The 15,573-nt window shown below is 35.2% G+C and overlaps 2 protein-coding genes across 4 annotated transcripts; one reads left to right on the top strand and one right to left on the bottom strand.

The window, feature by feature from the left end:
• Positions 1–3,969: 3,969 nt before the first annotated feature.
• LOC127255740 (amidophosphoribosyltransferase, chloroplastic-like) lies at positions 3,970–6,014 on the top strand. The gene is given in 3 exon segments (XM_051281457.1): positions 3,970–5,637; positions 5,640–5,707; positions 5,709–6,014. Coding segments are annotated over 3 exon segments (1,722 nt in total). The 5' UTR covers positions 3,970–4,047; the 3' UTR covers positions 5,773–6,014.
• A 706-nt stretch (positions 6,015–6,720) lies between these two features.
• Positions 6,721–12,282, bottom strand: LOC127254483 (tRNA-dihydrouridine(47) synthase [NAD(P)(+)]-like). Of its 3 annotated transcripts, none has more exons than XM_051279606.1 (10): positions 11,906–12,281; positions 11,568–11,684; positions 10,761–11,006; positions 10,163–10,385; positions 9,772–10,082; positions 9,401–9,673; positions 8,867–9,151; positions 8,650–8,770; positions 7,439–7,608; positions 6,721–7,041 (listed from the first exon to the last, which is right to left on the bottom strand). In XM_051279606.1, exons 1-10 carry the CDS (start codon positions 12,182–12,184, stop codon positions 6,943–6,945), a joined length of 2,124 nt encoding a protein of 707 aa, XP_051135563.1. In that variant the 5' UTR covers positions 12,185–12,281; the 3' UTR covers positions 6,721–6,942. The 3 variants fall into 3 exon arrangements, with proteins under 3 accessions (XP_051135563.1, XP_051135554.1, XP_051135573.1); XM_051279597.1 differs by having other exon boundaries at positions 9,772–10,085; XM_051279616.1 differs by lacking the exon at positions 6,721–7,041 and having other exon boundaries at positions 7,450–7,645; positions 9,772–10,085; positions 11,906–12,282.
• Between the last annotated feature and the right edge of the window lie 3,291 nt (positions 12,283–15,573).

The raw sequence follows: 15,573 nt of genomic DNA on the forward strand, positions 1-15,573 counted from the left end.
TTTGGCTCTACCTTATTTGGCTCTACCTCATTTGAAGTCAAATCTATTTCAGTATTTGGCACATTCAGACAGGGCATCTCGTTTTCATTAAAGGTGACGTCTCTACTAATTAGTACTTTGAAACCTGGTTCATCTTTTAACTATAGCCTATATCCTTTTACTCCTAAAGGATAACCTAAGAAAACGCATTTCACAGCTTTAAGTTCAAGTTTATCACCTTTATATAGAGCATATGTTGTACACCCAAATACTTTCAAATTGGAAAAATCAAGTTTCTTACCCGACCATACAGATTCAGGACACTTACCCCCAAGTGGCACAGAAGGAGACCTATTAATCAAATATGCAGCTGTAGTAACAGCTTCCCCCCAAAAACTCTTTGGAAGGCCCGAGGAGTTTAACATGCTCCTCACCCTTTCAATAAGAGTTCGATTCATTCGTTCCGCCACCCTATTTTGCTGGGGTGTATAGGGAACTGTCTTATGTCTAGTTATACCTGATTTAGCACATAATGAATCAAGCAAATTGTTGCAAAACTCAAGACCATTATCTGTTCTCAAAAATTTAATGCGCTTACCTGTTTGATTTTCTATTAACTTTTTCCATGCTTGAAAATTTTCAAAAACATCTGATTTTTGTTCTAATAGAAAAATCCAAACTTTTCGTGAAAATTCATCAATTACCGACAGAAAATAACGACTCCCACCTTGAGTAGGAACAGGAGCAGAACCCCACACATCAGCATGCAAATATTCAAGCACATCCTTACATTTAGGCACTTTAGGAGCATGGGACAAATCAAATTTTACCCTATGTTGCTTACCATAAACGCACGAGTCACAAAAAGGCACAGTAGTAATCTTATCATTTTCAAGAAAACCATTTTTCTTTAATATTTCAAGACCTTTATCACTAAGGTGACCTAATCTTCTATGCCACAATTCAGTTTTATCATTAACAACAGAATTCACATTTGGCATGCAATTTGGTTCAACATAAGCAACGTACAAATTATTTTGTCTAACAGCCTTAAATGCAACAAATGAACCTTTTAAGACTTTCATAACGCCATTTCCCCATTTTCCTATTAATCCACTTTCATCTAGTGCAGCACATGAAATCAAGTTATTGCACAAATCAGGAACATGCCTAACATCCCTTAAGGTTAGCACATAGCCAGAGTCAAACTTTAGACAAACATCACCTATACCAACAATTTTACAAAGTTTTTCATTTGCCATTGAAACACTAGCATCCGAAATAGACCTATAGTTTGAAAACAAGTTTTTCAAAGGAGACATGTGAAAGGTACACGCAGAATCAAGCAACCACTCATTAGCACATATAGTATTAACAACAGCACAACTTACTTTAACCATGAAAACATCACCTATATATTCATTTCCTATAGTCATATTAGCATGCTCATTTTGTTGGTTTTTAAAGTTCTTAGGATGTGAACATTGCTTAGCATAATGGTTGGGTTCCCCACAGTTGTAACACTTTATGTTCTTAGGCCTAGACTTAGACCTAGATCTCTCATTACTCTTTCCCCTATTCTTTTGGTTTTCTGTATTTTTTCTAACTTGTGATCTACCCCTAGCAAACATCACTTCATAACTAGCATGTTTATGACTTTTATTTGCATGCAAGTCAAGTTCTTTGCTTTTTAATCCATTCATGACAGTTTCAAGATTTATATTATCTCTACCATATTTGATAGCAGACTTAACATCTGAATAAGAGTCAGGAGTAGCCTTCAAGAGAACAATAGGGATATATTCATCAATATTCTTATCGCCTGTTTGTTTTATATCTTTAACTAACTTTGTGAAAACATCTAAATTTTCATCAATGTTTCGATTCAAATCAAGTTTAAAACGGAAAAACTTTTCAAGTAAGAACAGTTTGTTTGGCAAAGATTTTTCCATGTAAAGCTCTTCTAATCTTTCCCATAATTCTTTCGTAGAATTAAGTTTTCCTACCTTTCTAATCACAGAATCAGACAAGTTCAAGATAATCAGAGAATAAGCACATTCATCTATTTCAGCCTTTCTCTCATCTGTCAATAACGCATTATAATCACCATTAATTGCTTTGGAAACTTTTTGAGTTACTAAAAGTCCTTTCATTTTTTGTTGCCAAATCGAAAAATCAATTTTTCCATCGAATCAGACGACATATTAACGAATAATTCACACAGCTAATCATATATTCAACAATCACAAATACCCAAATATCATCTAACACATAGAAGTTCAAGGGTTAGTCATCCGTTACCAATTGGGGCAAATTTTACCAATTTCTCTTTGCAACTAGGATAGCAAATTCAGCCCGCGTTCAGCTTTTAACCTCGCGCTCTGATACCAATGTTGGGACTGGGTCAACTCAGCACTAGTATGATATTGTCCGCTTTGGGCTGAGCCCGCACGGATTTGTTTTTGGATATTCTCCAAAAGGCCTCGTACTAGTGGAGTTCACTTGGGACTTATAAGGTGTGAAATTTTTCTTCACAGCTTCCAATGTGGGACTTGGGTTTGCACCCCAACATCTTGTTCTTAAAAAATTACATAGCATATTCTTGTACTTTAAAAAACGTTGTATAAAATCTCCGTCATGCAAAATATATATATGAGAAATCACATTTCCATTACACAAATATAAAAGTAATTTCATGCAATATTTTTAAAAGTATACGAGTGTATTATGCAATTTTTAAATTATATGGAAGATTTACATTGAGTTTCGAAACCACGGGGATTATGGACAATTTTACCTAATGAAAAAGATAAATTATATAACACAATTTTGTATTTTAATATAAACACACAAAATATCTCGTATTTTATTTATTTTGTAAAATTCTTTATATTAAATTAAAGTATGCAAAATACATATTTTTCGTCTAAATATAACATTTGATTGTACACAAGTATAGTTATGTACACCAGAAAATGGTAAAATATTTTAATATGTTTTTTTTTTAATAAAATAAATTTATTTAATGGTTTTTTAGATGAAGTGTTACTAAACTTTAAATATATATATATATATAATTAATCATTATTTTATTTATATTCAAATAAAATTATTTAAAATATTTTATCTATTTTATTTGTATAAGTATTTTTACATACTTTAATTTAACATATAAAACTTTACATAATAAATAAAATAGAAATATTATATATATATTTAAACAAAAAAAAAATATAGTTTTATATAATTTGCCTAAAGAAAATTGCAAACAAATTCGAACTGTTTTAGGAGGGTTTGATGAAATTTGGATTTAGATTTGGTTTCTATTTGAATTCTGAGATGAGTTTGAATTTATGTGTTTTGTTTAGATTTGGGTTAAGTTCGAAAAGTTTTGATGTGTATTGATTTGATGGCTACGAATATAATAATATAAATATGTATTAATTTATATAATTTAATTATAATTTTATATTATATTTACATATATATATTTCTAAATTTTTATTTATTATATTATAAAAAATTATTCTCTACCAAATTATATATATTGTATATTTCATTAAATTATATATATTGTAAAAATTTTAATTTACATTTATAATTTGAATTTAAAAAAAAAAAAAAAATGTCAGACGTCTGCCCCAAACCGGACAGCTCAGGTTTGTGCCGGAGAAACACAAACTATTAATAAAGAGCCAAATGCAACTTCATTATTTTATTTGGTATTTGGTTACTCCAATTATATATAATAAATAAAGACTCAAATGTAATATTAATATTAGTAATATTTATTAGTTAGATGATAATTTACAAGTACTTTCCATTGCGAACTGTAATTGCTGATATAGATATCTATATAAATTCGCACTCACATAGTCGGTAATTCATAGGAAAAATATCCGGTCAGTGCGGTCACCTTATTCGGGTGACAGACCAATAAGAATCTGCTGTGAGGCACAATACGTCACTGCCTATAAAGAGTATAACCATATAAATACGAAAACCTAGTCCGCCTCCTTTCCGCCATTCACAGCCCATCGCTCCCAACCGCCTTTCTTCAAATCTCCCATGGCCACCGCCGTCGCCGCCGTCGTCTCTCGCACCGCTTTCGTTCATCCTCCGGCGTCGTCCTCCGCCAGCCTATCACCACTTCCGCCCTTTTCCAAATCCTTTGTACTCTCTCCCAAATCGTCCCATAAATTAGGCCATATAGCGCTTTCAAAAAATCCAATCTCCGATATCGTCAAGCAATCGGATAATCCCGATATTGATAGCGCATTTTTTGCCGACGACGATGACGATAAGCCTCGTGAGGAATGCGGAGTGGTCGGAATCTATGGAGACCCTGAGGCTTCGCGCCTATGCTATTTGGCGCTCCACGCGCTCCAGCACCGCGGTCAAGAAGGCGCAGGTATTGTTACTGTGCACGACGGAAACCTCCAGTCTATTACCGGTGTCGGTCTCGTATCAGAGGTTTTCAGCGAATCGAAGTTGGATAAACTGCCGGGAGACATATCCATAGGTCATGTTAGATATTCCACCGCCGGAGCTTCTATGCTTAAAAACGTCCAGCCTTTCGTCGCCGGTTATCGTTTCGGATCCATCGGAGTTGCGCACAACGGTAATTTGGTGAATTATCAGACGCTGAGAGCGGAGCTGGAAGAGAACGGATCGATTTTTAATACGAGCTCCGATACTGAGGTTGTTCTTCACTTAATTGCGATTTCTAAGGCGCGGCCGTTTTTTATGAGAATAGTAGAAGCTTGTGAGAAACTTGAGGGAGCTTATTCCATGGTGTTTCTGACTGAGGATAAATTGGTTGCTGTTCGTGATCCTTTTGGTTTTAGGCCATTAGTGATGGGAAGGAGGAGCAATGGAGCTGTTGTTTTTGCCTCCGAGACTTGTGCGTTGAATTTGATTGAAGCGACATATGAACGAGAAGTTTATCCCGGCGAAGTACTTGTGGTGGATAAAGAAGGTGTTAGATCATTGTGTCTGATGCCTCATAAAGAGGCGAAATCGTGCATTTTTGAACACATATACTTTGCTATGCCGAATTCAGAGGTATTTGGGCGATCGGTGTATGAGTCAAGGCATAAATTTGGTGAAATTTTGGCAACGGAATCGCCTGTGGATTGTGACGTGGTGATTGCGGTGCCTGATTCTGGAGTCGTGGCTGCTCTCGGGTACGCTGAGAAAGCCGGAGTTCCTTTCCAGCAGGGTTTGATCAGGTCGCATTATGTAGGCAGGACGTTCATCGAGCCGTCGCAAAAGATTAGGGACTTTGGCGTGAAGCTTAAGCTGTCGCCGGTGAGGGCGGTTTTGGAAGGAAAGCGTGTGGTGGTTGTGGACGATTCGATTGTGAGAGGGACGACATCTTCGAAAATTGTGAGGCTGTTGAAGGAAGCGGGTGCGAAGGAGGTGCACATGAGAATCGCGAGCCCGCCGATCATAGCGTCGTGTTATTATGGAGTGGATACGCCGAGCTCGGAAGAGTTGATTTCGAATAGGATGAATGTGGAGGAAGTGAGGAAGTTCATAGGGTCGGACTCGTTGGCGTTTCTGTCGATCGACAGCTTGAAGAAGCTGCTGGGAGAGGATTCAGGGAGCTTCTGCTATGCGTGCTTTTCGGGGAAGTATCCGGTGCCGCCGACGCCGACGCCGACGGTGACGGGAAGATGAGGATGAAGGTGAAGAGAATGGGGGACTTTGTGGGTGATGGGTTTAGTGAGAGGGAGTGTGGATGGAGGCTGGCATGCTTTCGAAATGGCAACAATAAGAATAACAGTGTGAATTGGAGTAAAGAGGCAAAGTCCATCAGCATCTTCTTCGTAACCGTCTCAGTCTCTTATTTAGTTACTTATTAGATATAGGTTAACGACGATTCTCTCCTTTTAATTGGGTGGGTAGCAACAACAGCTTTCTTTTCTTTTGTTTGGTAAGGTAATCCTGCTCAACTATGTTTCATGTCTCTCTTCTCTGTATTTATAAATTTTGTTCACATGCACACTTTCAAAATTTTGACTCAACTTAATTAAACTCATGAAATTTATTTTTTTTTAAATTATAATAATAAAAATTTATGATGTGTTTCCTTCCATGAGTTTGAAAAAAAAAAAAAATTGTTTGAAATTTGGTACGAAAATAACGTTTGATAAAATATTTGGTAAGAAGAAAAAAAAAATAATAAAATCCGAAGAAATTCGATTAAAGAAACATAACTCTCCCTCGATCCCAATTCAATATAATCTTTCTACAATTTTAGATTCTTCCACTTAGAAAAACAATAATCATATAAACACAATGAATGGAACGTAAAACTATTTAATACAATAGTTTGTTTAAGTATTTTTTTCCCATTTCTTAAAACTTTAAATGCTTTAAAAACCTTTACCGAAAACAAAGTATGATCTATTTTATCAGTTGTTTTTCTTTTGATGATTTTGGAAAAAATTTGATTTGAATTTGATATGAAAATAATATTTAATAGGATATTTTGTGAGGAAAAAAAAAAAAAAACAATTCAAATATAAAATTTGAAAAAACTATGCTAAAGAAACAGGTGCTAAAAGTTTATGGAGAAAATGAATTTAATATATTTTGAAAAATTATTGCATAAATAATATTAAATATTCCCAAAGCTCCCAAAGGTGCAATGAAAAACTTGTGATTTCGTGACACGAATTGCATGCATGATTGTTCTTTTTATGTTATCATCAACAAATAAATTCAACATCATCATCATACTGACATCCTCTTTGTTAAAAACCATTTGAAATAACTAACACCAAAAAATTATCTATGGTATTTATAGAAACTAGTAATACAACAGAGCTCCAGCAGCAGTAGTAGAAGAAGTACAGAAATGTGGATGGATTCAAGATAAGATAAGATAGATATCATATGATTTTAATTTTAGAGAGAGAGAGAGAGAGAGAGAGAGACCCACGTGTTTTGTTTTGTTTAGCCATTGTCTGCCCTGTCATAGGCATTGGACTTGTGCTTGGGAGCAAAGGTGAATCCACAAGGCACTTTGCCAAGTAACATCTCTGATATCCTAATCTGCACCATAAACAACAATGACAATAATCATGGCTCTCTTTAAATGGATACATACTTTTTGAAGTGACACTATTAGTTTAAATAATTTTTTTCATTTCATATTATATACTTATTTTTTCTTACAAACTCCAAAAATATCAATCTAAATAGAGGCTATATGGCATAACCAATGCGGTGGGCGAACTTATGACCGCGTGGTTCAAGCATATGCCTTCCTACTAGTTCTTTTCTCATCTCAATTTGTGTCCCAACCCCAAATACATTAATCAATCTCAAACCCTTTTTCTTTTTCATTAAAACATAGCATAGCAAATCAAATCTAAACTTACTTTTCATTCAGAAGATTTCAAATTCGAAACCAAACAGAGCTACATACATACATATAGTATATACATACCCAATCGGCAGCAGAGTCAGAAGCCATTAAGGTCTCAAGATCGTCACGGCCATGATACGAGGGGGGTCGCCAATTAATTCCTTGGGGAATGACCTCTAGCAGGCCAACTGGGATGTATCTGCATGTGTAACTAAGCCATTCCAGCAAGAAGTGCCTGGTCGTCTCCACTCCTGCCATTCCATTCCATTCAACAACCTACCTCATAGGCTTTTCAATATATATATATATATATATATACATACATAAACATATAGTACACTCAACAGAAACTATGTAACAGAGAGTCTCCTATCAAAAAATAATAACAATAATAATAATAATAATAATAACAGAGAGAGTGGAAACACCTAAGGCTCCTTCTCGACATCAAAAAACAAATGAAAAGTCAAGTCTCAACTCAACTCAACTCAACTCAATCCAACTCCTATACATACATATTTATAAAGTTGTGCATTTCATCATTAATACTCACACCATCCCACCTAAATTGTCTCCAAAGAATTTTTTAGTAGATTAAGGGAAAATGTTATATTGGTAAGTAGTGTGTGAAATGAAAATTTCTCAAATATCCTTAAATTTAGTGGGGTCGAGCATGATGCGTAGGATGATATTTAGGTAGATAGAAATAAGGGTAAAGGTAAATTGTAATTGAGTAGGGGAAAATAAACTATAATGTGGAAAAGGATTATTTAGATGATATAATCCTAAATGGAAAATAAAACTATTTAGATAGGATGGAGTATATCGTTAAAAATAGCCCGGTAAAATTATGTGAACTCTATCTGAAAATAGCATTGACATCATGTTGGTTGTAAAAATTTTGGTCCCCTCCAATGACCACAACTAAGTATGTACCTGTGCTAATGTGGCCTCCCGGTGTGAATTAGCATTTTGATGTGAGCATTTTCTACACGGCTATGTTAGCACATTTGTTGGAGAACCAAAATATCAATAAACAAGATATTGTACCATTTCTAGACAAGGTTCAAATAAGGAAGAAAATAATAAACGGCTCCACTAATGGGACCAAATGTATAATTCCCCCAAACAACTATTTTGATTCCTTTTTGAACTCAAGTCCTAAAGCAACTTATTTAAGGTAAAGCTCGACTCCGTTCGTATAAAGCCTTAGATCAAACAATAACAGCTGCACAAATCTTATAATAGTAATAATACTAATAATAAACATGCAAAAAAAGTACATGTGTTACCTTTTGTGTCAGAACCCCAATGTTGAAGACCAAATCGTACGAAATCCTTCAAAATTTCAAGCCGCTCTCCGGAACTAATGTCCCAGTGCCTCTGTTCCTTAATTTCAGTAAATATCCAGGGCTGCATTTCGACACAGGATTGGGCAGAAAAATCAAATACAAGAAAGCAAAAAACTTGAAACTGAATGCAGATGCTTCAGAAAGCATGAATACTGACCTTGATTAATGCCCCTCGACCAATCATACATGAGGCGAGCGAAGGGCATTCAGACCTGTGCTTGTTCCAATCCAAATACGAAAACACATCACCGTTTCCAAGGACTTGCAAGCTTGAAGGAGTGGCTGTTCTTGCACATTGGTAAATATACTCCCAATCAGCAAGTTTGCTGTACCGTTGCTGCCTTGTACGACCATGCACGGTTACTGCACTTGCTCCCCAGCTTCCAATATCTGCTATCAATGAATCAATCCGGTTTTTGCCCTCAAAATAACCTGTCCGTACCTGGGATTGTATAGAACAGTTACAGAAATTAAATATATATAGGTTTGTCTCAACAGATGTATTAATGCTTCATATATTAAGAGACAACTTCTGAAGCAAATATTTCGTTTTAACACGTGCAGCTTATTCTCCATATAATTTAACAATAATATTGTATTTTGCCATGGAAAAGGTTATCAGAAACTAAATACTCTAACTCTAGCACTGCCACAACAAACCAATCAAAAATGCAACAGCTCAGAAGTATACCTTTATGGTCACAGGTGTGTCAACGGCTTTCGAAGAGGCTTCAACAACACTTCTCATTCTCATCGGCTTTGTAAGAAGGGCAGATCCAGCACCTTTATTCACAACGATATCTATCGGGCATCCCATATTGATATCAATGAAATCAACTGAGCAATTTTGCTCTATAAGTTCAACAGTTTTCGCAACAGTATCTGGATATGCACCACAGATCTGGACGCCAAAGAAATCCTCTGAGGAATGACGCCTGAGCAAAGCCCATTCCGAAGCTTGACCCTACAAATATTCCATAGTGTAGAACCACAAAAAGCAGCTGTTTTCAGACGGTTAACTATTACCAACAAAAATTAGGTGGTATTGTGTATTTTGCAAACCTGCAAAAGATTCGTGCACATTGCCATCTCACCGCACGTAACATCAGCTCCCAGAACCTTGCAGACACGGCGAAATGGTAGATTTCCTACAGTTGTCAGTGGCGCAAGATAGAGCTTTTCCCTGAAGTCAATAAGCTTCTTTTCCCTTGAGTTTAACCTCAGGCATTTATCATTGTCTTCAGAGATGCTTTCAACAATGCTTTTGGGCTCAGTTTGCTCAACAATCGGATCGATTTTACTCTGTTCAACTATGGTTTCCTGTTCACTCTGTTCATAGATTTTGTCATGGTCTTTCTCGTGGAGAATCTGCCCTGCTAGGATAGACAAAATCAAACAAAATTTTCTCATAATACAATGCACTTGAAGCATATATCAAGGTTTTCCAACAAACCATTATGCAATGCAGAACAAGCTTCATCTACTGAGCATTTAGTCTTCTTAGGCGGTCTATGTTCATCAGCCACGTCAGGTTTTTCTTGTTCCAAGACTTCAGTAGGACAGACCATCTCATTGTTTGCCCTATAACAAGCCTCGACAGCAACATCTTGAGAACCATTGGCAATTGTTTCAGTATCATCGCCTTTATTCTCCACCTTCTTGTTTTTTCCTTGTCCCTACAATAATTCATAGATGTAAAAAACATGCTGACAAAGAAATTTCGACAGGTGAAATACAATTGCGTAGGATGAAGTTGTTAAGTGTAAAATATTACTCACTCTATCCACCAAATATATGCTTGTTTTTCTTTTTCGTTTGTCCACAGAATATATACATTATCCATTTACAACAAAAACTCTTACACCCTCCTTCGTCTATACCTTTTAACATTACACTTATTTAAAATATGCTACAACTATTTACACACTCGTATACTTCCAAAAACACCCATATTTTATATCATAATCAATCAATATAAATATTATATTCATCAATACTCATGTCAACTCAAATGAACATATACTTTGTGGACATAAGAATTACATCCTTACCAGAAGCCCAAGAAGCTTGAGTGAAGCTTCGGCCTTGGGAAACTTCATTTTGTTCTTCCACAAAAGCTTCTGAACTTCCTTTTTTAAGACATTCATTTCACTGCTTCTCTTATCACCATTGATTGTACCATTATTGACTTCACCATTGGCAATGATGTGCGTGCCTGCAAATCTACAAGCCAGACCATAAGGGCACGGCCCCTCACTACCCATGAAAGGGCATTTGCCATCTAAATCAGCTGGTTTCTGCAACAATTACAGCAGAATAAATTGGTCCATAGCTTAAACAGGATAAGAAAATCAGATAAAGTGAACCATCATTCCTCAATAGCATTTTGGATCAGAAATTTGTGTGTCTGATAATACATCAATCCGAAACCTGGGCTGAATTAAATAGATGACATCACACCATTATGGCTCAATAAATTTCTCATATGGTTCATCAGCATAGAATTTCTTTTATATATAGTTTAACGCGCAGTCCACAAAACTGCATTATTTAAACCCACTAATTTTCAAAATAATAATAATCAACTAACTAACTATTGATATCTAGTTCTAACACCTCACAATTCTGAGACTACGTAATTTATTATTCATTTTTGCATTGAAGATAGTCAACATTAAATTAAAAGAGAATCAATTATTAACGATTTGAGTGTTTTACCGTTCAACATTTCTTATATAGATTATGATGTGTCAATTCAGCACATAAAGAATATCTACTCATTATATATATATATATATATATATAAGAGAGAGAGAGAGAGAGAGAGAGAGAGAGAGAGTGTGTATTGTGAAGTCTACCTGAGCTTTGTAAGCTTCCAAATCATGGCTGAAACGACAACTATCATTGTAAGGACATGAATTAGCATCACCACTTCTTGCTACCTCCGGACAAATATGCAGCACAGATTTCCGTTCCTACACCATACATTATCAGCTTTTAGTTCCCCACAAAATGAAAGCACCGAATCTACTAACCACCAAGCAAAAAAAACCAACCAATCCATCATAATCAGCCAAAAAAAAAAATCATCCAATCCCAAACAACAACGATCGCCATTTCATACAAACAAGTATGCGCGTTACTTCATTTCACATATTACAATCAAACCATCGAAACAAACAACTTAACATCCAACCTCACGGCGCTCGCGTTTTAGTTGGCGCTTGGATTTCTTCTCCTTGAGCACCGGCGCCGGACGGCCGTCGCTTCGAGAGACTGACTTCTCTTCACTTTTATTGCTATTGTTGCTATCGCAATTTCTGAGAGGCGGCGGCCGAAGGAACTCCCTTTTTACCGGAGCTATGGATTTAGTAACCAGCTCCGCCGCCGCGTCTGGTACAGCTTGAACCTGCTCTGAAGAATCAAGTTCGCAGGCGTCGTTGGCCGCTCCATCGGCCACCATGGGATCCTCCATTGCGGAGATGTTACGCCTGAATTACCAGACGCAGCGGAGTAGGGTTTCGGAGCGCGTGGATGGATGACGTTGGTGGTTTTAAAAAGTTCAGTCCAGCCAAAATCGTAACCGCTGTTCTTAGAAATCGACGTCGTCTTGATAGTAGATTGGACTTCCAACTGTTTATCCATACATTTTGGGCCTTTGGCCCAGTAAATAACATATTCGGCTCCAAGTTTTCATTGCGTAACCAATGGAAACTTTGAACTCTAAGGTCTTTTTTTTTTTCTTTTTTTAATCAAAATTTTCTAAATTTAATTATTTTGACTGTACTTTTTTTTTCTTTTTATACACAAAACATCTTATCAAATATTATTTTAAAATCAAACTCCAACCAATTTTTTGCAAACTCAACTAATAAAAACACACCTTTAAAGAATGGTTGAGAATACCAAACTCAAATTAATTTTTTCCAACTCAACCTAAAGAAACACACTCTTAGAGTGGTCAAATGGCGGACCGAACCATGGAATCGAACCCACTTTTTGGTTAATGAAGTAAATTCCATTCAAATGCATATACTACATATTTCGATTTTTTTTTTTATATATTTTTTCGATTTGATTAAACCTAACTTAGTATATTTAATTATATATTTTTAAATTTATATTTCTTATTATATCCATTATAATTATTCTTTATTCATGTCTCATAATCATACATGAACTCTTGCGTTTTGGTGGACTGAATAAATAAAATAAAATTACAAAATGGGTAAAAGTTCACTACCCAATTACTCCATCTGTTCTACCTAATTTGTTCCTATTTTCTATTTTCGTCAATCCTACATAATTTGTCCTTTTTTTTAAGAAATATAATTATACACTTTAATTATATTTTAAATTTTAATTTTTAGAAATTTTTTAATTTTAATTAAACTATTTTAGTTATTTTAATCTTAATCTATAATTATTTTTACTAATACACTTCTTAATTACTTACTAATTATATTTTACCTAAATTCTCATATATAGAGTAATGCATTCATATTATATGGAACGAATGAAGTACAATTCATTACTCAAATTACCCCTAAAGCAACCGCATAGTCACAAACATTCTTGCTACAGATTATTTTTTTTTTCATCTCTGGGCACCATAACCAATATCCTTTTACACCAGATAATATTCTTATGAAGATAGTTTTTCTCACCTTTGGATCCAGCTTTGATTCTTTCACAACATAATATGCAGTTAACCAAACACATGTAAAAAATCATAATCATTTGTGAATTTATTAAACCATACCTCTAAAGGTGTTTTGTCTTTAAATGCAGCTTATGATAGTCAATTAATTAGATGACTTGCATATGTGGCATCTTCAGCCCAGAATTGTTTGCTCAAATTAACATTGGACATTATACACCAAATTTTCTCTAGCAAGGTCCATTTTGTTGTAGCATGTCCCATCTATGAATTGTTGGGATATGCATTTTTTCTTACAAATATCAAAAAAAGGTTTTTGATATTCTGTATCATTGTCAAATCGAAGTACTTTAATTTTCCTCCCAGTCTTGTTCTCCATTATTTTCTTCCAATAGAGAAATTTGGTGAAAAATTCATCTTTAGTTTGCATGGGATACACCCATATTCTCTTGGAAAAATCATCAACAAATGTTATAAACTAATGTTTTCCTTTCATAGAAGCTGTCTTGGCTGGTCCCCACATATTTGAGTGAATGTAATCCATGATGCCTTTAGTGTTATGGCTTGGTGTTCCAAACTTCACTTGCATTTGCTTTCCCAGAACACAGTGATCGTAAAAATCAAGTTTGCAAGTCCTTGCACTCTTTAATAATTCTTTGTTTTTCCGGAGTCTACAAGAATTTTTTCCCCCGCATACCCAAGCCTCATGAGCCAGAGCTTGGTCATTTCATCTTCTTTATTTTTTTATGATATTGCTGATGTTATGCCAACTACCGCATTGGACTGAAAATTATACAAGTTATTTTCTTTTCATAACAACAAGTGCTCCTGAGATCACTTTTAACATTCCATTTTGAATGCTAATTGAATGGTCTTTAGATTCCAAGAGCTCCCACTTATATGAGTTTTTTGGTGAATTTCGGTATGTACTGAACCTCTGTCAACACTCTAATTGTTCAATCATGGTTCTTCAGATAGATTGAGTCAACTCCAGTTATTTAGCAAAATTGGTTGTTAGCTAGGTAGACAACTCTGCCATCAATATTTTCAAAATTGACAAATCACTCATTCTAGAAACACATGTAGAATGAGCATCTGAGACCAGCAACCAGTCATCAGTGCAAATTGGCACAAGCTACTGAATATTCTGATTCACTATTATTAGCAACATATGCTTCAGTCTCTCTTTTAGTGTTCTTTTTCGTGGCAAAAGAAACATTTATCTTTTGCTACGTTGTCTCTGACTAAGATCTGCCTCCACGCCGGATTGTTTTTTTGGTAAAACCCCTGACAAAATGGGCTTCACCAGTCAAACTCTTGTATTCTGACTTATTTTTCTTTCTGATCTCGTTAGAATACAAAGCAATAGTAACTTTCTTAAATGAGATTATTTCTTTCCATCATATAAATTATATGTTCATATTCATCAAGAAGGGAAACAAGTAGTAACAATGCCTTATCAATATCATTTATCTTCTCATCCAAATTCAGTAAATCAATAACTAGAGAATCAATCTAGTTATATGTTTGTTCATGGTGGTACCTAACAAATACAGAAGTGATACAACTTTCTCTTCATGTAGAGCTTGTTTTTTGTGTTATTATTATTATTTTTTTTTATGATTTTGTTCTTCATTTTTTCCATAATTTGTGTGCAATCGTCTCTCTCATGGATGAATATCTCTGCTCCTTGGAGAGATAGAGCCGAATTGTACCACATGCTATACAGTTGATCCTTTTCCAGTATTTATCATCAACACCCTCCGGTTTGTTTTCTTCGAGTGCCCCTATCCAACTCTTGTTGGAACAAGATGTCCAACACCTCGCATTGCCACATACCAAAATTATTGGTATCGTTGAATTTTTTGACTCATATTTGGCATTTGTAATCACTTTTCTTGATGATGACATCACCAATGACTTCGAATTTGAAGTTTATTTTTTACCGAACTTTTCCACCGTTCTTGCTCTAGAGTTTGATAAAAAAATCACACAATATAAAATGTCAGCTTAACCGAGATGCATTAACTGGGATTGCAGAGCATACTAAGCAATCAAGGCTCTGATAACAATTATCGCGTAAAATAGGTTATAACTCCCACACAATAGGTGAATTCCGTACCTAATTAGTACCAAAGAAAATTCCCAAGTAATTGGAGAAGACACGAGGTTTACTTAAAACCCAATTTTCTCTGACCTTTTAT

Source organism: Andrographis paniculata, unplaced genomic scaffold, assembly GCF_009805555.1.
Source record: "Andrographis paniculata isolate CXL003 unplaced genomic scaffold, ASM980555v1 Contig12END, whole genome shotgun sequence".
Classification (NCBI taxonomy): Eukaryota; Viridiplantae; Streptophyta; class Magnoliopsida; order Lamiales; family Acanthaceae; genus Andrographis; species Andrographis paniculata.